Below are 22,664 nucleotides of genomic sequence, written 5' to 3' on the forward strand. Positions count from 1 at the left end.
GCCCTGCGCGCCCCGCCCCTGGCCCGCCGCGGGACGAGTTAACGGTTACGAAGCACTTTCTCGGGTGCGGTTTCTGCTTAGTCATTGTCTTCCAGGAAACAGCTCCCTCTTTTCAGCGGCGGCTGGAGTGGTGGCCTCAAAAACCGCAGCGACCGTCCGCGCCGGCGCCTCCCTCCGGGACCGCCTCTCCGTCGTCGCCCGGCCTCCTCGGGCCCGAGCGCACACCGGGCTGTGGCCGCGCGGAGTCCGCAGCCTCGCGCTCGCTTCTGGGGCCTGGGGACACCGCCGCGCCCTGCGAGGCAGCGGTCTTCCCGCCTGCCTTCCCTCCGTGGCTCCGGCGCTGCCCGGTCCCCTCGGGCGGCAGCTGCCATGGGCACCGACAGCCGCGCGGCCGGAGCACTTCTGGCGCGGGCCAGCACCCTGCACCTGCAGACCGGGAACCTGCTCAACTGGGGCCGCCTGCGGAAAAAGTGTCCGTCCACGCACAGCGAGGAGGTGAGCACGGTGGGGACAAGCAGGACCCCGGCTGTCCTTAGAGATACCGCGGTGAGCTGGGTGCCATCCCGGCTTGGCAGGTGCAACTGCGGGGCGAGGGGCGAGGGGCGAGGGGCGAGGGGGCGCTTCCGCCGGTCTCTCAGAGTTGATCGCACAACTCTGAGATTCACGGAGGTTCGCTGCCTTGCTAGATGGAGCCACTGCAGCCCTGGGTCCTCATCTTCCTTCCCTCTCCCTTAGCCAGGTATTAGTTTAGTGCTTGGTAGGTGAACTAACAATACGCTTAACTTTGATATTATTGACATTGTTTTTCTCTTTTGTGCTGAATTGGATTCGGGACAAATACTTACTGGAAATTAAGCAAATTTTATTTGCTTCAAAACTAACCACTAAAGAGGGGCATGTAGTCCACGCCTTTTATCCCAGCCCTGGGAGGCAATGGCAGTAGGGTCTCTGTTCGAGGCCAGCCTTGTCTGTATAGTGAACTCCAGGACAACCAGAGCGACCCTGTCTCAACCCACCACCCAAACACCCCGCCCCCCATCCTAATCACTAGTTGAAAGTGACAATTAAAATGTATTATTACATTTGTGTTAATGGCCCATTCCTGAGCCAGTAGTTCTCCATAGACTGCAACTAATTGGTAATATGGATCAGGTTTACTACTTAAACAAAACAGATGTGCAATTATTATGTGTTGGGAATAAGTTGGGCATGGTGGTGGACTCCTAATACCCAGACTCAATGGGCTAAAGCAATAGATTGTAGAATTTGAGGCCAGCTTGGGTTACGATGTGAGATCCTGTCTCACATAAGATCAATAGAAATAATTTTAAAAAGAAACATTGACACTTAGAGCTATATGACTTTGAGACTGTTTTCCTGGGAACACACTGGAACAAAAATGATCAGTTTGGGGGGAAGGTTCTTGTGCAAAGCAAAACAAAAAACCAAAAACGCCATAACCTTAACCTTGAGTAATATCCCCTCATTAAGTAGTTGAGGTAAGTAAACGATGGTGTGTGAAAATACTCCATACACCGGCGTTTTATCAACTGGATCATCAGAAAGGTAAACGAATCCTATTAAAGAATGCATTTCCTAAGTTATGTCATATTGGAACGTCAGTGTCTGTGATCAGAGACAAACTTCTGTTCTTTTGATGAGGCAGATTGTAAACAGCGCTTGGAGTCCTTCTGATTTTAAGTTGAGAGCCTGCACTGCTCAGATTTAGGCACCTAACCCCCTGGCCTCGCCTGTATTCAGGTTCCAGCTAGGTTGGTATGTTTTGTTTGAACTGCCCCTTTGCCTACTTCTCTCAAAGCTCTCTCTGCATCTTGGTGTAGTTTCTCCCAGCACTGAGTTCAGTATAAGTGGACCTTATCTCACCACAGCACACTGGAGTAGCCTGCAAAGTGTTTTTGTTTTTGTTTTTTTTAAATGTTTTTATTCTTTGAGAATTTCAGTGCATCTTTCAACCATCATCATCAGAGAGGCTTTCAACTTTTTTTTTTTAACCGAAAATAATGCATTTTATTCATTCAGTTCCTATGCTTCTGTTTCTGTGTGTGTATCAACATACTAGAAACAGGTTGAAATGAAAGCATATTACTAACTCTTGCATACTATGTGGGAGATGTTTTTTCTATCCTGTTACACTTTGTAAAAATTGGACTTTTAAGCTGGGTATGGTGGCCAGGCCTTTGTACCAGCACTTGGGAAGCAGAAGAAGGAGAGTTTCTGAGATTGATGCCGGCCTGGTCGAAAGAGCAAGTTCTAGGACATAAAATAAAAACATAATTGACCTTTTAATTATACACGTGTGTGTGTGTGTGTGTGTGTGTGTGTGTGTGTGTGTGTGTGTGTGTGTGAGAGCATGCAAGATCCTCTTGGAACTGGAATTACAGGTGGTTGGGGGCTGCTGTGTGGATGCTGAGATCCAAATTTGAGTTCTCTGCCAGAGTGGTATATGCTGTTAACCACTGAGCCATCTCTTTAGCTCTTTAAAATGGATTCTTAAGTGCACTAATGTGTACAGTTTGAGAGACATTGTTCAAAGGATTACTTATGGTCCTCGGTGTTTTTCTCAGGATGCTTCATGAGAGTAGGAAGCCTAAGAAACATTGAGGCAGAGCACCAAGTCATGTCATGCACTTTAAGGACTCCACAGCAGATTAGTTAGAATGCAGGGAGTATGTTCAGTTTGTACATGGAGACTTCTCTTCCATGTGTGAGCTCAGAGGCCAGAGGTTAATGTCTGATATTTTGCTGCTACACTCTAGCTTGGTTTTAGACAGGGTGCCTTACTGTACCCAGAGCTCAGGGATTGGCTAGACTAGCCTGTGTCCATTCCCTCAGGCCCCAGCACTACCTACTGGCACCTACCACCATGCTGGGCTTTTCTCTGGGTGCTGGGATCTGAGTTCAGGACCTCATGCTTCTGTGGCAAGTGTTTCATCCCCTGAGCCAGACCCTAAGCCTGCATAAAGAAGTTCCTAACAACCAGAGATCAAAATGGGATGTGCTATTTAAAACAGTTCAACTTCACTAAAGAGATTGAGGAAACCGGAAAACAAAACAAAAATAACCACTATTTTTTTCAAGGCCTGAGCATTTTTCTCAGATTCTTAATTTTTGATTTTTAAAATGTATTTATTTTAATTTAATTTTATTTATTTATTTATGTTTTTAAAGATTTGTTTATTTATATTGAGTACACTGTAGCTGTCTTTAGACACACCTGAAGAGGGCATCAGATCCCATTACAGATGGTTGTGAGCCACCATGAGATTGCTGGGAATTGAACTCAGGACCTCTGGAAGAGCAGTCAGTGCTCTTAACCACTGAGCCCTCTTTCTAGCCCCCAAAATTTACTTTTATTTATTTATTATTAGTTTATGTATTTTGTATATTTGTGTATGTATTATGTATTTATAAATTTATTTATTTTGATCATATTTCCCATTCTGTGATTCCTTCCAGATCCCCCTCATTGAATTTTATGTTCTTTTTCAAAAATAAAATTAAACAAAACAAAACCCCAATGCCACAAAACCTCAAAATGAACAAGCAGAAGACCAGTAAGACAAAACAACTGGACCAAGCAAAACCAAATATCTACAGAAGAACCATGGAGTTTTTACTGTGTTGCCCTGGAGAATGCTTGATAAACCCAGTGGCTCTCCACAGGGGGAACTGATTTTACCCCTTATCAGTTGGTATCAACTGCAGATTAGCACTAAGGTTGGGGAGGACACCTCTCTCTTCCTAGGAGCCCATCTGGCTAGAGCCTCTGCACACTGCCCTGTTCTGTGAGTTCACATGTGTTTCATTCAGTCCTATTGTGTGGAGATGACACTGGCTCTCTGGGGTCACTCATCCCTCTGGCTCCTACAGTCTTCCCACCTCCTATTCTGCATGGATCCCTGTGGTCTAAGGAGGGGGGTGAAGAGACATCCCATTTAGGACTGTGTGCTCCGAAGTCTTCCACTCCAAACATTGCCCCTTTAGTCTCGGAGTTAACCCTGTCCACTCTCGGAAGCAGCCACTCTGAATGGAAGTTGAACAAGGCACTGAGGGTTTTTTTGATAAGTTTTTCATTTTGCATTTTATTTTAATTTGGGTTTTTTTTTTTTTTTTAATTAACTTGAGTATTTCTTATATACATTTCAAGTGTTATTCCCTTTCCCGGTTTCCGGGCAAAATCCCCCTCCCCCCTCCCCTTCCTTATAGGTGTTCCCCTCCCAACCCTCCCCTGGGTTTTTTTTTTTTAAAGTGGTTCTAGTTCTTTGTTAAATTCTACTCTCATATCCTGAACAGTTTTTATTATTTCATTCAACTGTATTTTCACAGTCTTCATTCATATCCTCTTGAAGGTCCTTAAACAGTTGCTATTTGAAGTCTTTGTTTTGTGCTTCAGCCGTTACTTTTCTCAGGGCCTATTGCAGTAGAGTTGCTGGCCTCCGGAGGAGCCATGTGGTCTTGGCTGTTGGAGTTGAGATGTCTGAGGTGTTGTGGTGTAGCTCTCTGCTCTTGTCCTTGGGAGCACATGCTTTGTTCTTTGACTGATATTGATGCTCTGGGTCCTAGCCATCCGTAGTCTGGTGGTAAGGAAGTCTCTGGAAGAGTGTTTCTGTGGGCTGGTGGGTCGTGCAGTGGCTCTCAACCTTCCTAATGCTCTGACCTTTAATACAGTTCCTCATGTTGTGGTGACCTCCAATCATAAAATGATTTTTGTTGCTACTTCATAACTGTAACTTAGTTACTGTTATGAATTGTAATGTAAATATCTTACATGTAGATGGTCTCCGGTGACCCCTGTGAAAGGATCATTCGACCCCCAGAGAGCCTCAACCCACAGATTGAGAACGCTGGAGAGGAATGGTGATGGGCAGAGAAAATGCTGAGAGGGGGAATAGAAAAAAGCTAGCTGTGTCCTGGATCCTTGCCAAGAGGAGACCCTAGGGAGCAGAGCTGGGGTGGGAGGAGGGGCTTCTAAGGTGAGAGACTAGATTGGACTTGAAGGATAGCATAAATCTCAGTCCAGTGTGGCCCCTGGGGTCCATGGTAGAAAGTATTTCTGTGGTTCCACAGCTGACACAAAGGAGATGGGCTAGAAAGGGATTCTTTTTTGTTGGGACTCAAGTAGAAGCTCTCAGCAATCTCTTGGCAGTTTATTCCTGGCATTCTTTGACCTCCTCCATTTCCCTGGTCAACTCTGCAGCCCCTTCTTGTTTTTCTTGGTGCATTGTTTCTTCAAAGCAGTATGTTAGTGATCGTGTTGCATCACATGGTCACATGGACTAGCAAGATGCTAAACCTTGGGTGCTTCTTCTCATCTTTGTTTAAGCGCTTTATGAAAACATCTGGTGGAAATCATCCTCTTTAGAGGAATTGAAAAGTTTGAGGCTTCTACTAGCTCTTTTGGGTCCCAACTGCTGAAGCACACTAGTATCTGGCAGTCTGGGAATACCTTTGTTGTCGTCATCGTCGTCACCATCATCATCATCACCACCTAAACAGACTTGCACATTCTCAATGCGGTGCTTGGTCTAGGTCTACAGTAAGATTACCCCTTGCAGGTACACACTGCTGTGGGACAAGACAATGTGCTTCATGAAAGACTCATTTGCCATTCCAGCACTGATTAAGACCATAGTACTCTTCCACTCCTTACTCAGATCATTGGCAGTAACTTCTGTGACTATGTATTCCCATAAAAAGTGCAAAGTTCACATTCGTTGTTGATGTCTGATCTTGATGCAGCTGACCTCCTAAGAGGAGCCACGAAAAACAGAAAAAAAATCACCCCAACTAAAACAAATTCACATGTTAATAGAGTTCAATTACTTGTTTTCTTTTTATTTTATAGTGTGGGTGTTTAGCTGCACATACGTGGATGCCCGGTGCCCATGGAGGCCGGAAGAGGAGGTTGTAACTCCTGTACTGGAGTTACAGGTGGTTTGAGCTGCCGTGTGGGCACTGGGAATCAAACCCTGGTCTTCTAGAAGAACAACCAGTGCTCTCAACCAACGAACCTTCCCTCCAGCTCCCTAAACATATATGTCCCAAAACACAACTGTGTATATATACTCAAAACATTTATTTGTAACTCTGTTGTGTGATTCTGGAGTTGACTTTTGTTAAGTGACAATATTGTAGTATTGCAGTGTCAGAAGTTGGATAGGAAAACGGCTTGGTGGTACTCACCTGTAATTGATGTTCTTGGGAAGTAGAAACAGGTGTCAGCCTGGGGCTAAATCAGACCCAACAACTCCTCCACCCTGAAGGACATGCATGGTGGGTGTTTGAACAATTGAACTGTGTGATAGTTTTGTTGTTTGTTTGAGACAGGGTTTCAAACAAACCCTGGTGTAGTCCTGGCTGTCCTAACTTTGTAGACAAGGCTAGCCTCAGAGATCTGTCTGCCTCTGCCTCCTGAATGCTGGAATTAAAAGTATTTGCCACCATGGCCCTGCATATGGTAATTTTTAAAAGCTATATAATTCCAGATCTAATGACTGGCTGGGTGTGGTGATATTTATCTTTAGTGGTATTATATGAGTATCATAAGAATAGAGAGAATAGAAAATGAAAAATACAAGGTATTATAGATAATATGTAATTTATAAGATTAAAATCATTATTTTTATGGCAAAGCTAGTGAATTTCTTAAGTAATTAACTTTGGAACTTTTCTGTAATTTGTTCAGAATCCAACATTGATTAAAGAAATGGTTTCAGAAAACAGGCCACTACTTGGAAGATAAATTAACTTCTTGGATTGGGGAATTTATCAGCAGAGCCCTAATATGTAAACCAGGCATCTTACTAGGGAAAAACACCTTAGACTGTTTCCAAGATCTGAGCTAAGTACTGCTTGTAGAATTGTTAAGTTCTATTCAGCTCTGCTGCCTCAGCATTGCTAGTCTGTGAGAGGATACTGACTCACTCACTCACACAGACACAGACACACTCACATACACACACACACACACACACACACACACACACACACACACACACACACACTGTAAATAGGAGCTGTGAGAATGAATATACACTGTGAACTTGGTGGCCATGATGGGGAAGGACAGAGGCCATGTGTATCAGAACCACCAGAGAGGAGCTGAGGGTGAAGGGAGAGGGATTGGGAACAAGGAGGAGAGAAACACCAGAGACAGATTTTGTTTTGAAAAACACAATAATGAAACTCAGTACTTTGTAAGCTAAAGACAAAACCAAAAACTCCAAAACATAAAAGACAATAAACAACAAAAGAACATATTGACTTGTAATTTTTGTCTGACCTGTGTTTAATTTAATTATGCTTTGCATAGCAATGCAGATCTTGTGACTTGAATCTAGCTAAGTTGTTGTGAATAGCACATAATGTACTATTGTAGACTGCAGAACTTGACATATGTGCCTTTTACCTTGAGTGGGTACCCGCTTGCCCCCTGTAACTGTCTGAACAAGAAGTGGTAAAATTCGTGTTGTCTGAGTCTTTATCATATTCTAAGCAGTCATATCGAGATAGTGAGTTGTTGTAAGATAGTGAGTCTTTGCAGCTCGGGCTTTTAGTTACTCGTTTTCTTTTGTCATTGATTGCTCACAGAATGTGAACCACCGTGCCCCTTGGCTATCTTTAAAGCAGTGATTGGTTCTTAATCACTGGTTGTGCCAGAGTTGGTTAATTAGTGATCAAAAATAAGTGTAAGGTCAGGCCACCCAGATGGCTTAAGGCAGGACAACCTAAGCCTGATTCTTGAGACCTATATGGAAGACAGATTTGATTCTTAAAAGCTGTCCTGTGACCTACCATGGCTGTCCTCCAAAAGACCCAACAAGCAGCTGAAAGAGTCAACTGCAGATATTTACACCCAACCAATGGACAGAAGCTGCTGACCCCTGTGGTTGGATTAGGGAAAAGCTGGAGGAAGCTAAGGAGGAGGTTAACCCTATAGGAGGACCAGCAGTCTCCATTAACCTGGACCTCCAAGATCTCTCAGAGACTGGATACAGCAGAGGACTCCTTGGTCTGGGTTCAGTCAGAGAAGTTGCACCTAACCCTCAAGAGACTGGAGTCCCAGGAAGCATCCTTGTGGAGACGAGGGTTGGGGGCAGGTATGGGATGTGGAGCAGTCTGAGGGTGGAGAGGAGAATAAAACCTTGAGTGTAAAAATTAAAAAAAAAAAAAAAAGTCTGTCCTTTGACTGGCCCCACACAGTAGAAGGATATAACAGTGTTTGTGTTATTTTTCTGGTTTTTAGTTTAGTGAGAAGTTAAAGAGATGGCTCAGCAGTTCAGAGCATTTGTTGCTCTTGCAGAGGACTGGGATTGATTTCCAGCACTCACTTGGTGGTTCACAACCATTTGTAACTCCAGTTCCAGGGAATCCAGTGCCTATTCTGATCTCTGTGTGCACCAAGCACATACATGATGTACATGCATGCATTGAGGCAAAACACATAAAATCAAGTGAATAAATCTAATAAAAAGCTAAAAAAGAAAAAAAAGCTTAGTGACTAATGACATGGTGTGTTGTCCCTAATAGAAGAGCAGCCCCAGCATGCTTGCTGTGTAGGGATGAAGAGCAGTTTATATTTTTTTGTCAGGTCTTCATTAAGTAAATATGCATCTTATATGAGACTACTGTCACTGACATTGAGATAAATACAAAGTGTATTTTACACCATGCAGTGATGTTAGAATAAAAATATTTAATAGAAACACTGAAGTTAAGGTGTGTGTTAGGAATTAACTTATGGGTGTCAGTGCTGCAAGTCGATCTGTGCTGGTGGTTCTCAGGCTATAGAATTATACAGCAGTTACTTGGATGTTAAAACAAAGTTCTGTCTGTTCTTAAGACAGTGTTTGGCAGATCTCTGATTGGACAGGAATTTGAATGCAGAGTTTTGGTGCTGGGGACTGAACCAAAAGCTGGCCTCAGTGATGCTGGGCAACTGCTTTGATTCTGAGCTATATCCCAGAACCAATGGGGTTTTTTGTTTTTTTGTAATATATATATATGTGTGTGTGTGTTTTACCTACATATATGTCACTTGTATACCTGGTACCCATGGAGGCCAGAAGAGGGTGTTGGAGCATCTGAAACTGGAGCTTACAGTTGTGAGCTGCTTGTGGGTCCTGGGAATTGAGCCTTGGTCCTCTGAAGAATAGCCAGAGCCCTTAGCCACCGAGTCATCTCTCCAGTCCTAGGTTTGAATTTTTAATAATATAACATGGGAGAGTCTGTGTAGACATTCCTCTGACCATATTATTCTTTGTTGCTTTTTAAAAATTATTTTTTTAAATTATTTTTTTATGTACTACGTGTATATATGTTGCTGCTTGTCTTATGTGCACCACATGCATGTGGTTGCCCAGGCCAGAAGCACATACTGGTGCCCTGGCACTAGAGTTGGGGCTAGTTGTGAGCTGCCTGATGTAGGTGCTGGGAATTGAACCTGTGGGCCTTTGCAGGAGCTACAAGTGCTCTTAACTGCTGAACCTTCTCTGCAGCCCGTTTTTGTAGCACAGTGACAAAGTGATTTCTGTGAATTCTGTTCAGACTCTCGATGCGTAGATCTAAGCTCTCAGTGGTTTAGTTCAGATCTTGGGGTACTCCTGCTTCTACCTCTTAGATATCGGAATTATAACTTGGGGCCATTACAGCCTGGTCCAGGTCCTTTTATAACAATATCTTTGAAATAATTGTATATGATATATTGTATATAATTGCATATAATAATAAATTATGAATACTTTAATGTCTTAAAGTATCACTGGTACAAAATCACCATCAAAGTAATCAGACTACCATGTTCAGCCAAGAATGAGTTCAGGGTCGAGTATGGTGATGCATGCCTTAATGTAGCGTTCAGGAGGGAGAGAAGGTAGAGAGCTGTTGAATTTGAAGCCAGCCTGCTCTACATAGTGAATTCCAGGACAGCGAGGGCTATGTAGAATAAAATAAAACAAGGTTTGAATTTATACTGTAGGAAATAAAAAGTCTTAGTAAACATGGGCTTGTTTGGTTTTTCTATTACCACCTCTTTCCCCTCCTCCACTTACTAATGCATCTTTACTGAAGTACGAGGTGTGAAGGGCTGATAATGACTCTGGAAATGCTTCTCTTTGCAGCTTCGAGACTGTATCCAAAAGACCTTGAATGAATGGAGCTCCCAAATCAGCCCTGATTTGGTCAGGGTAAGTGAAATGTGAATGCAGAAATCCTGCAGGCCTAAGCAGATGTGAAGTTGATTTCCAGTTTGCTGAGTGAGGCCAGCAGATGGTTGGCCATAGAGCTCTGCAGCTCTTTTGCTGACATGGCGGTCAGGTCTAGTAGGGTTGAGCATAAAGCAGAATATCTAGTCTCTAGTCCGTTCCGAATCAGGTTTTCTCCTGCTTAGTTCCCACTACAGTTTTCCTGCCATCAGTGTTTTGTTCCAGTTACTGTTTGGTCTAGAATAAGCACAATTATCACCCAGTAATCCAGCTAGGAACAACTCTAAGTGTCAGTTTCTCATAAAACAGAAAGAAGCTATACTTCATGAGATGTCAGTCCATGGCTATTTTCAGGAAAGTTAACACACAGTGACTATCTGCAGCTGCTTGTCTTGTCACATACTGCTTTACAAGTGTGGAAGAACAACCAGGCATCATGTACATGTCTAATCCTTTGGAAGCTCCAGGCAAGAGGACTGAGTTCGAAGACAGCCTGGGCTACAACAAAAGTTCCAGAGTAGCCTTGGCTACATAGTAGGACCCTGTTTCAGACAAAGAATATAGGGATTCTATTGCTATGATGAAACACTTTGACCAAAAAGCAGGTTGGGGAGAAAATATTTATTCGGCTTCCACATTGCTGTTCATCACCAATGCAAGGCAAGGCTTCCAGAACAGAGGCAGGAGCTTATGCAGACACCGTGGAGGGGTGCTGCTTGCTGGCTTGCTTCCTATAGCTTGCTCAGCCTGCTTATAGAACTCAGGACCACCAGCCCAGGTATAGCAACATCCACAATAGGCTGGGCCCTCCCTAATTGATCACCTATTGAGAAAACAATTTACAGCTGCATCTCATGGAGGCATATGCTCAGCGGAGACGCCTTTTCTGATAACTAATTTGTGTCAACTTGACACACAAAACCAGCTAGTGCAGCTGGAAATCTGCATACTGTTTGTAACCATATAGCTGCTGTAGAAATTGGTTGTCTGTTTATGTGACATAACCATCTCTTTTCTCTGCCTGACTCTGTCGACACCCTGTATTGAGTTGTGCTAGCTATTGCAATGTGTGCGGGAACCTCAAGAAAGACATCGTCGCTTTGTTAATCTCAGGCAGCACGTGTCTGACTGCTAGATGCTGCTTATACTTTTATCATTGTTCTAATAGATCATTCATTGGGATGGCCCCTGCCTTTTTAAAAATTATACTCGAGAAAATAAATTTTTTAAATTAAAATATTTGCAATTCAAAACTGAACATACTGTTGTCATACAGCCCAGCAGTCTTATGCATTGGTATCTTGAGTATTTATGCATACATAAATCCTCTACCTGGATGTTTGCACCAGTCTTATTAATAATTGACAACAGTTTGAAGTAACTTAGATGTTCTTCAGTAGAGAAATGGACACGAAACCTGTGGTGCATGCAGGCAGTGAGATGTTACTGAGTCCTGAAAAGCAATGAACTACCAGGCCAGAAAATAATCGAAGGAACCTGAAATGCATGTCGCTAAATGAAAGAAGTCAATCTGGAGAGGATCATTCTAAGTGATCATGGTGAAGCACTCTGATGGGGATGTTGATAGTGGGGGAGGCAAAGTATGTGTGGGAGCAGAGGTGGAAGAACTCTCTGTTCTTCCTGCTCAGTATTGCTGTGAACCTATAATGCTCTTTAAAAAAAAGATATATTGAGGAAAAAGCAGCTATGTTGCCTTAACAGGTTAAAACTTGATGACTTTAAAATAGCAGTGAATGATAAGATTTTCTCTTTGTTTAAATTCCTGTGGTGGTTTGAATGAGACTGACCCACGGGCTCATATGTTTTTTAGGAAGGATTTGGAGATGAGGCTTGTTGGATGATGTATGTCACTGTAGAGTGGGCTTTGAGGTTTCAGAAGCCCATGTCTAGTGTCTCTTTCTGTCAGTTTGTCATAGGACTCATGCTATGAGCCTAAAGGTTTGTGTTTGGGAGCAGAAGGCATTGTTGTAACAGAAGTAGAAACATAGACATTTGGGCAACTTCTTCATGTAACTTGATGGTGGTGGCATCAGGAGCTGCTTGGGTTCGATTGTGAATATTCCACTTACAGCTGATAGTGCATTGCTCCTGTACATGTCCTCCTTGATGATTGGTGGGCCAGATAATACTGAGTCCATGACGGGCAGCTCGGGTCTCATGGTGACTTGGTGGTCCTTCGTAAAACATTCAGTTACAGTAAGGTCCAAAGCAGGCTAAGAGCTGTCTGTCTAAGGAGAACAGTTGTCTGCAGATGATAACAGAGCCTCGCTCCAAATCCTAAGGAGCTCCCCTGCTGTTCATCTTTATGGGTGTCTTAGTCAGGGTTCCTATTCCTGCACAAACATCATGACCAAGAAGCAAGTTGGGGAGGAAAGGGTTTATTCAGTTTACTTCCACATTGCTGTTCATCACCAAAGGAAGTCAGGACTGGAACTCAAGCAGGTCAGGAAGCAGGAGCTGACACACAGGCCGTGGAAGGCTGTTACTTACTGGCTTGCTTCCCCTGGCTTGCTCAGTTTGCTCTCTTGTAGAACCCAGGACTACCACCCACAACGGGCCCTGCCTCCTTGATCACTAATTGAGAAAATGCCTTACAGCTGGATTTCATGGAGGCATTTCCTCAAGGGAGGCTTCTTTCTCTGCTTGAGTCAAGTTGACGCACAAACCAGCCAGTCGGTCCTGCCAAAGTCTGCAAATAGCATCCCTATCTGTCTGGCACGGACACCTCAATACTATTGGATCTGAGGATCACATGATCCAAGTGGTAAAGCAGCCTGCACAGCAGCCTGGACCTGCTGAAGAGCCTTCTCCTGCTCCAGGCCCTGGACACAGCTCGCAGCTTTCCTTGTCACTTAGTGTATGGACCAAAGCCATACACCCAAAATGAGTAATGTGCTGTCCCCAGAATCCATAGACTAATGGGAGGGCCAGGTGCAGTTACCTGTGTTCACCTTAGGAATATCTCTGCACACCAGTGGCCTCCTAAAAATTTCACTGACATAGAAGGACCTTGAATTTTTGTTGGACTTATTTCCCATCCTCTAATACACATGGGTGGATGTAGAAGTTGCAAAACCCGTGCCAGCTGCATTGTGTTCCTCTCTGCCTGCTGCCTGTGGATCAGGATGTAAGGCTCTATTACTGCTCCAGTGCCATGCCTGTCCACTTCCTGCCATCAGAATCATGGCTTACCCCTAAACTGTAAGCAAGCCCCCGACTAAATGCTTTCTCTTATTAAAAAAAAAAAAAAAACAAACACACATTTGCCTTGGTCATGGTTTCTCTTCACAGCAATAGAACAGTAACTAAGACAGTTGGTAATTAATATAGAAGGTTTTAAAAAGATTGTAACATGGCATTACTCAAGACAGGTGATTTTCACTGATTAATGTTAAAGTAAACCTACCTCTGTACCAGCCACTCTGACCCTCATAGAACTTTATGCTCTTCACTTGTTTACTATGTGTATTTTTTGTCATTAATACTTCTGAATAACTGGTCAAAATGAGACCTTTTTACTCCAGGTAAAGAAACATACATGCACATATTTAACCTTTCTGTCTGTACTGTGCTTGTAAAGTCTACCAGACCTCATAAAGAATCTTGTTGTTCCATGAGTTCTTTCCTTCTGAAGTGCTTAGGACAGTAAGGAACTTTACAATCAACAGTGCTGATTTTATGTTCATTGTATGTTGTGTTTCCTGCAGGAGTTTCCAGATGTTTTGGAATGTACCATGTCCCATGCAGTGGAAAAGATAAACCCTGATGAAAGAGAAGAAATGAAAGTTTCTGGTAAGCTCCGCCCTTCTCAGTACCCTCTCCTGGGCAGTGGATGGTGAAGGGGCTAGGGTGGGGGTAAATCCTTCCTTCTGACAGTGAATGACTCAGTCACTGGTGTGGAAAACAGACTCTCATGTAATGTAGCATCAGGTCTTTAGAGGGAGTTGCAGGACGTCAGCATGGTGACATGCAGTGGGGATGAGCCTCTGACTGACTGTATTCAGCAACAGAATGATTAAATTGGGGAAACAGATAAAGGGAACAGTCAGGAACTGTGTCTAAGGAAAGCAACCATCAATCTTCCCTTCCTGGCATTCTGGTATGCAGTGGCTCGGGTTGCCTGGGAGTACAGAAGGTTGTCTGGGCAATAAGCCTGATTCTTCTGTTCACTTCACATCACTGCTTATGTAGGAAAGGAAGTAAAGCCAGCCTTCCTGGGTAGCTGACAGAGTCGTCATCGTCTCAGCCTCCTCCGAGTTGTCTCCATTCCTGCACCATTAACTAGAGTTTAGTAGGAATATGATGCTCAACCCTAAGAAGCCCTTCTCTTTCAGTCTCAGGGTACCCCAGCTCTCAGAGGGAGAAAAGGCCATTTCAGATGACAGAATTTAGGGACCAGGGATTAGTGCCAGGATTTTATTTGTGGTGAGAGGAGCAGCACCAAAACCAGGGCTTCACACATGTAAGGCAAATGCTTTGTCACTCAGGGTTGTATTTGCATCCATACATATGAGTTTGGTTCACAGCTCTGAAGGGTAACCAGGAAAAGGCTACATGAAGGTGCTGAGAGATAGGACTGCTTGCTGTCTTTTTGGTTTCTGTTTTTTAATTTAACCTTCCTCATTTGTGTAATAAGCATAGTATTACCAAGAAAACTTTAAGATAGCTACTGTGCAGAAACACATACAAGATGTTTAACACACAAAGATAAACCAAGGGGGCTGGAGAGATGACTCAGCAGTGAAGGGCACAGATTCCTTACCCAGGACTGGACTTGGGTTCCCAGCTCTCATACCAGGGAGCTCACATCCTCCTGATGCCTCTGAGGACACCGGCCCTCATGTGCACTTGCACACATGTACATAATTTAAAATTCTAAAAGATAAGCCAACCACAGCTTTAACAACTCTTATTTTAATGCTTTATACTGTGGACTTTTTTCCTTCAGTTTTCTTCTCATTACACACTTTGAAGCTTCCTTAGACTTGACTTACTGTAGAAGACATATAAAATGCTCCATTATGACGGCTGGAGATGGCTCAGTGGTTAAGAACACTGACTGCTCTTCCAAAGGTTCAGAGTTCAATTCCCAGCATCCACATGGTAGCTCACATCCATCTATAATGGGATCTTTTGTGGTGTGTCTGAAGACAGCAATAGGACAGTGTTCTCGCGTACAGAAAAAAAATAAATCTTTTTAAAAACGCTCCCTTGTGCTTAGTCCTGTTTATTTACCCTGCCCTGTAATACGTGGATTTGTTTTATTCTTTATGTTGACAACTAGCATGCCATTTAGAATTTACAGTTAAAATGCATGAGTCCGGCTTAAAGTGGACCTATGCAATTACAGAAACAGGAAAAGACACCCAGTTCCTATCGTAATCCTGCACAGTGAGAGCAGACACATGAGGGGTGGAGATATGTAGTAATCGGTCTTTTTGTTCTCCAGCTAAACTGTTCATTGTAGGATCGAATTCTTCATCATCAACTAGAAATGCAGTTGACATGGGTAAGCCAAAATTTTTTTTCATAATAATGGATTTTTAATTATCTTAAATGAATTAGTTATAACCAATGTATATAAATAAGCTGATTTCAATTTTACTGTTTACATTTCTAGACTAATTTTTTAAGACTTGAATAAAGTAAGTCTTCACTTACAGTGATATTTTGATAGAATTGTAAAAGGTGTATTTAGTGTTATCTAAGGATAGAATTTCTCTTTAACCATTATTAACCCTTTAAATATTACACTATAGATGGCATACTATAATCAGAGACAGCAAAATGCAAGTACTTTGGAATTATTTTCAGCAGCTGGTTAGTTAAACATAAAGGAAGAGGGCAGGTCAGAAACCCACTCCTGCTGTAGAGAAGTAGGTGAGTGGGCACCTGAAGACGTCCTAAATGACAAACTATGCAGAAGTCTATTGTTAGGAGTGGCTGGTAACAGGCGGAATTCAGTGGGCCATGTTGAAGACGGTAATAACAGCTTTTAGTATGTAACATACACTTGGCCTTTTTATGTCTTTGGTTCAGCATGCTCAGTCCTTGGAGTTGCACAGCTGGACTCTGTCATCATGGCTTCCCCTCCAATTGAAGATGGAGTTAATCTTTCCTTGGAGCATTTGCAGCCTTACTGGGAGGAATTAGAAAACTTAGTTCAGAGCAAGAAGATTGTTGCTATAGGCACCTCGGATCTAGACAAAACACAGTTGGAGCAGCTGTACCAGTGGGCACAGGTAAAGCCATCTGGAACGTGACATTTGCTATGGCCAGGGAGAATCCTGCATCTAGTCCCTGGTCTCTGTGGGGTGACCTCAATGTGGGAGCTCTGAGACAGGCTTCATCTAAAGCATCGGGAGCTTAGCGCTTTGTTTCAAATGCTCAAGTGAGCTGAGTATTCTTCCACTTGAAAGGAATGAAGAGAACACTACATCCTCGGTTTTCAGAGCTAGTGAAGTAAAGCCATTCATTCAGTTTGCATGTGAAGGAACATTACATTTTGTGTGTTACAGCTGTAATTTCTTAAGTAAGGAAATACATGTAACATTTTCTATTATGTAGAGATGATCAGACAGACGTAGTTTATAGAACCTAATATGGGGAAGGTATTATAAAACCATTGTTCCCTGACACTTGTTCTAAGAACCTACAAAATTACAAGGGAGGTTAACAGCACCTTAGCCTTTACTCTCTGTATTCTGTCTTTATTCCTTTTATTTCATTTTCAGCTGCTTCCTCAGGCCTTTCAGAATCGGAAGACCGTAGAAAACACTGTCCTTTCTCTCACTGATGTGGTAGTAATAAGTGGCCAAGAAGCAGCTGGGACGTACTGATCCAGGAAGTAAGAACAGTTAGTCAGGAGTCTGCCTGGATGCCTGATTAGTAGCCTCAGTTTGTACCTTGACACTCAGTGTCTACCTTAAAGACACAGTCCCTGTTGCTAAACCATTATTACTCTTAGTATAGCTGCTTTAGAGGCAGATGTGCTAAACTGCTAAAGTTTCCGGTACGCTTTATTTTGAATCTTAATAGTAAGTGTAATTCTCTAATGGCTTTTCTGTCTTCCTAGAGCTTCTTTCCTTGTTATCACTAACCTGGATTAAGAAGGCATATATTAATATAGATGATCAGACAAAAGCATTTTATAAATGAAGAATTGTCAAATGTAGTTTTATATTCTAAAATTTATTGCTCTTTTCTTTAAAAAGTGGGGGTTAGGGAAATGGCTCAGTAAGGAGCTTGTGTTAGCATGAGCACCTGACTTCAGTTCCTAGCACACAGAAAGCACACATGAAAACACTTAGCCAGGCAATGCCTGCCTGTGATACCGGCACCTGGAAGGGACAGAGACAGGAGGGTCCGCAGGGATTGATGGACTCCAGCTGAGTTAGTGAGTGGGTTGAGAGACCCTGTCACAGAATATGGTAGAAAATGCATGAGGAAGACACCTGATATCAACCTCTGGCTTCTACATGACCAGTATACACACATATGTGCAGACAAAAGTACAGTTAATTGTCTTAACTACACGTGCAAAGCAATAAGCTTCAGTATAGCATTTTCGTACATTTGTCACTGTGCCAAATTCTAATTGATTTTCAGCTCTCCCTGTGGGGCGTCTCCTTTCTCCTCATTGCATTCCATTCCGTTTTCATCCCCCAAGATATCTTCTCCCCATTCTAGCTTCATGACTTACTCACACACACACACACACACACACACACACACACACACACACACTCACACTCTCACACACTCACATCACACTGAACGTCCCACATGTGTGAGAAACATGAAGCCTTGCCTTTCTGAGCCTGGCTGTTTTCAGTGCACACATTAACTTCTTGGTCTGTTTATTTTCCTGCCCATATCAGTTTCATCTCCTTTATGGAACTCAGACTCTATTATGTTGATCAGTTTCTCTTTACCTGTTTTGTTGATGGATGGACTCATAGGCTGCTTCTGTTTCCTAGCAACCGTGAATATTCGCTTGATGCTTTCTGCTTTCTATTTCTATTTCTGTGTGACCTAACTTAACACAGTTCATTTTATTTCCACTTTTAGGTAAAACCCAATAGTAATCAAGTTAATCTTGCCTCCTGCTGTGTGATGCCACCAGATTTGACTGCATTTGCTAAACAGTTTGACATACAGCTACTGACTCACAATGACCCAAAAGGTAACACTGGTATTTTCATCTCTGGGCTTTGATCGTGTGCTTTTGGAAGGCACTGTTTAGTGGGCTGGGAGTGCAGGCTGACGGGAGGGTGCTTGTCTAGCGTGCACATGTCCTGGGTTTGATCCCCAGCAGTACACACATTTTAAGAAAAAGACATCAAATGTTGAAATTAATTTTAAGTGTGTGCTGTGATCAAGGTACAGTACTATTAAATGGGAATACTATTGCTAACTTAAAACATACACGTCTGTATTTTTGTCTCTGCAGTGGTGGATTTGTAAACCAGTTGGCAGGGTCCTATGCAGGAGCAGGAGAATGAACTAAACCATTTCTTTAGATGGCACATTTTTGTTTTTTTGTTTTGTTCTGTTTTAAAGAAAGCAATGGATATAATGCTATGCTGAATATACTTAAGTATTGTTCTGTGGCCAAAGCAAAGGTTCAAAGTAATAAAAAAAAAAAAAAAAGAAAGTAGATTTCCTTTTGCCAGTGATGAGGAATACATTATGATATATACCTAATATACTAATGGGGGAGTTAAATGGTGTGACTTCAAACCCTACTATAGTTACACCTTTTTGCACTTACTGATATTTTTCCATGTAATTAAGTATACTATTGTGTGAATTAGTCTGTCTGTCTCTCTCATGAGTTATGTGTGTATAAATGAACACACCCAGAAAAAAATCTTGATGAAATAAATACACAGTAGTACAAATACTGTAAATAGGGTTCGCTTTACCCTCGTGTTATCTCACGGTTGTGCACCTTCCAGGCTCCGTGACCAGAAGTTACGAGTTAAAACAGGCTGGGGTACAAGGGTGACTTTTAGAATTGGTCGTTTTTAGGATTGTGGTTCAGTTAGAGGATATGCATCCATTCAGTCTTGTTGTGTTATCTGAAATAGCTCTCTCCTCCAGCCATGCTGCACTGGAGGTCACTGCAGCCAAGAATGACTTTACTTCTGGTCCTCAGCCTCCTTCCCACGTGCTGAGGCACAGCTGTGCCATCGGAACTGTTTAATGGCTGAGGGAAACAAAACCAGGGGCACACCAGGCAGGCACGCCCTGGCCCTGGATTCAGTTTTGCTGTGTTTAAATGCATACTTATGCAGTAAGGAGCTCTTGTCCTGAAGTCTAACCTGAAGTTGGGGTTGTTGTTTTAGAACTGCTCTCTGAGGCAAGTTTCCAGGAAGCTCTTCAAGAAAGCATCCCTGACATTGAAGCCCAGGAGTGGGTGCCACTGTGGCTGCTGAGGTACTCGGTCATCGTGAAAAGCAGAGGAATCATCAAGTCAAAAGGATACATTTTGCAAGCCAAAAGAAAGGGTTCTTAACTACAGCTCAAGCTCACAACTCAGGGGCCTTGTATTTATCTGGAACATAAGATAAAAATTCATGATAAAATTGAGATGTGTAAAAAAAAATCTAGCTCTCGCCTACAAAAAGCGTCACTGAGGCGTGAATGTGGTGGTTTGGCAATGTGTTGAGTTTGAGTACCTCCCTGGCGTCTGCAGCAGCGCACTCACAGGAAGCATTGTATTCTCTTCATTAAACTCTTGGTTTCTAACTGAAATCGTCTATAAAGAAAAATACTTGCAATATATTTCCTTTATTTTTATGAGTAATAGAAATCAAGAAAATTTGTTTTAAGATATATTTTGGCTTAGGCATCAGGGTGATGTATATACATATTTTTTATTTCTAAAATTCAGTAACTGCTTCTTACTCTATACTTCTATAACTAAGCAATTACATTACAGTTGTTAAGACATACTGGAAGAGATTTTTTTCCTGTTGTTGACAAAATAATCTATCTCAGAGTAACTATAGCAGTCTACTAGTAATGTAAATAAAATTGATTCTTTGATCCATGAATGGAAATTTAATCCGTGTGTTCTTGCTTGTAGCATAGCTATGCACTGGCCATGTGCTCTGGTCATGTTTGTTCCACCTCTTGCCTACAAAGGCAGAGTGTATCTGAGAAGGAGGCTGCTGCTTTAACATCATTGTTGGCAGTGTCTAACAGCAGCTACTGCTCTTCCCTTCAGACCTGGACCTCTCTGTGCACTCTCAGTGTTGCTGCTCGCTCAAGAAGATTCACCACGTTGATTGGATTCACACCACACGCTTAGCACTGTGGGCTCTAGAGAGACGAATTAAGAATCAGACAAGTAAAACTTTTGATGGTCTGCCTATCAGTTGACAAGAGGGGATACAGCCAGGAAAGGCTGAAGGGGGGAAGAATCATTTAGTTGTAATGTCACATTAAAAATCAGAAAATTGCAAAGAGGCTATGATCCATACATGTAGCACACTGAATGGTTCAAATCTATACATGTGTGTCTATAACTCAGTTTCCATTTTTCTTTAAAAGCTATCTTGTATGCCAGTATTTTTAAATCATGGACCTTTGTAAAACTAATTTTGCTCAGAAATTTCAACTTAGAGAAAAGAACTAGAGTTCTATGTTAAACCAGTACAGTAGATCTTTTTCCTAAGTGAGACTTTGTGGTTACTGATTGGATGGTATTCTCAACTAGAAGTACATGAAATCAACTGATTTGCCTACTAAAACTTACAGAATTTGACCTAAGAGCCTATAATTATATTGATTGTATATAATGCTAGATATATAGGTAACTGTTAAATTTGGCAATGTTTTCATGTAGCATATACTTTAAATATATGTTGTATTTAAAATCTGTGCAGCGAGGTGTCTAAGCTGCTCTGAAGGAGAGCTTTAATATCTCCATTGTTTTTAAAACACAGGACACACACACACACACACACACACACACACACACACACACACACAAACGTTTTTGAAGGGTTATTTTAAGGATGTGAGAAACAAAAACAAAGCCTCCCCTTGCTGATGCATCCAGGTGTTTGTGAACATCTTCAAATCTCAACGGGAAGGAAGCCCAGTTATGGATGCGAAGGGATCTTGCACAGAAGAAATTTTAAAGCGATTTTATTGTTGTTTTACTCCAAATCCTTACATTATTGGATAACCTTTAAAAACGAGTCTTTTCAGGGCTAAAGAGATGGCTCAGTGGTTAAGAGCGTTTGCTGCTCTTGCAGAGGGTCTGGGTTCAGATGCTAGCACCAACATAGACCCATAAACATCTGTACCTCCAGTTCTAGGGAATCCAGTGTCGTCTTTGACCTAGTGGTACCAGTCACGTACACAGTATACAGGCAAAATACACACACACACACACACTCTTCTACATATCTATATCGTTATCTCTATCCATCCATCTATCTCTTTCAAAAATATTCCCTGAATAACTGCTTTAAAATAAAAGCTAAGTTATCAGTGCTGTATATGAAAGATATATTTGAATGCAGTGACCCAAAGCAGAAAGATTTTGTGGATAATTTCTAAGTAAACATTTAAAAAGGTTTTAAGTATCATTCCCAAAACTGAGTGGCCCCTTATTCAGCAGCATTCTGTGACTTGGGATTCATTCCTCATGTTTACCTTAAATTCTACCAAAGAAACTGTAGACATCAGGACCAAGGTCTCTTACAAGCTAGATTCACGTGCTGTAGTCTGAAGACCTTTTTTGTTTGTTTGAGACAGGGTCTTTATGTTGTCCTGGAGCTTGCTGTATAGATCAGGCTGGCCTCAAATAGAGACTTGCCTGCTTCTGCCTTTCTAGTGCTGGGATTAAAGGTGTGTGCTCTCACACCCTGCCCCTGTTGAGCATACTGACGGCAGAACTCTGATACAGCATCCATTTAAGGACGACCAGTGCGAGAACGTGAATAGAACTAGCTAGTAGATGTTGAGTCCTGAAAAATGCTCATCTGGACATGTCAGTTTATGCTTTCGTTTGAAGCAATGATGGTAACATCTAGGACCTGAAGCACCACATTAAATTTGAACTATTTGAAATTAGACAGTACAATTTAGAAATAAATTATGAATTATTCCTAAAAATATACAAATGTAAAGTGAAAACTGAAGTTCTTCTGTATTGCATAGTAGTTCAGATTCTCTGTGGAAACCATAAGGCTATTTTGTCTACTTTGCATGAATACTTCAGACTTGTATTTCAGAGCCAAGCAGTAACTAAAATGTGGACCTTGCTTTTCAGAGATAAGAGTTCTTAATTATATGTCTTTAAGTGTTTCCTTCTAGGCTTCCCACCAAGTGTTTTGATCTTTGAAATGTAAGCAACTGATCACTGATGTATATTGGCTGGCAATTCATCCTTCTGCCACA

At 42.2% G+C, this 22,664-nt stretch overlaps 1 protein-coding gene across 1 annotated transcript; it reads left to right on the forward strand.

Annotated features, from left to right (window-relative positions):
• The first annotated feature begins 247 nt into the window (after positions 1–247).
• Positions 248–20,305, forward strand: Gclm (glutamate cysteine ligase, modifier subunit). Its single transcript, NM_017305.2, has 7 exons — positions 248–495; positions 10,140–10,205; positions 13,952–14,036; positions 15,694–15,753; positions 16,284–16,486; positions 18,315–18,429; positions 19,595–20,305. The coding sequence occupies exons 1-7, from the start codon at positions 370–372 to the stop codon at positions 19,762–19,764; spliced, it is 825 nt and encodes a 274-aa protein (NP_059001.1). The 5' UTR covers positions 248–369; the 3' UTR covers positions 19,765–20,305.
• The last annotated feature ends 2,359 nt before the right edge of the window (positions 20,306–22,664 follow it).

The sequence above is a fragment of the Rattus norvegicus genome, chromosome 2 (assembly GCF_036323735.1).
Source record: "Rattus norvegicus strain BN/NHsdMcwi chromosome 2, GRCr8, whole genome shotgun sequence".
Taxonomy (NCBI): domain Eukaryota; kingdom Metazoa; phylum Chordata; class Mammalia; order Rodentia; family Muridae; genus Rattus; species Rattus norvegicus.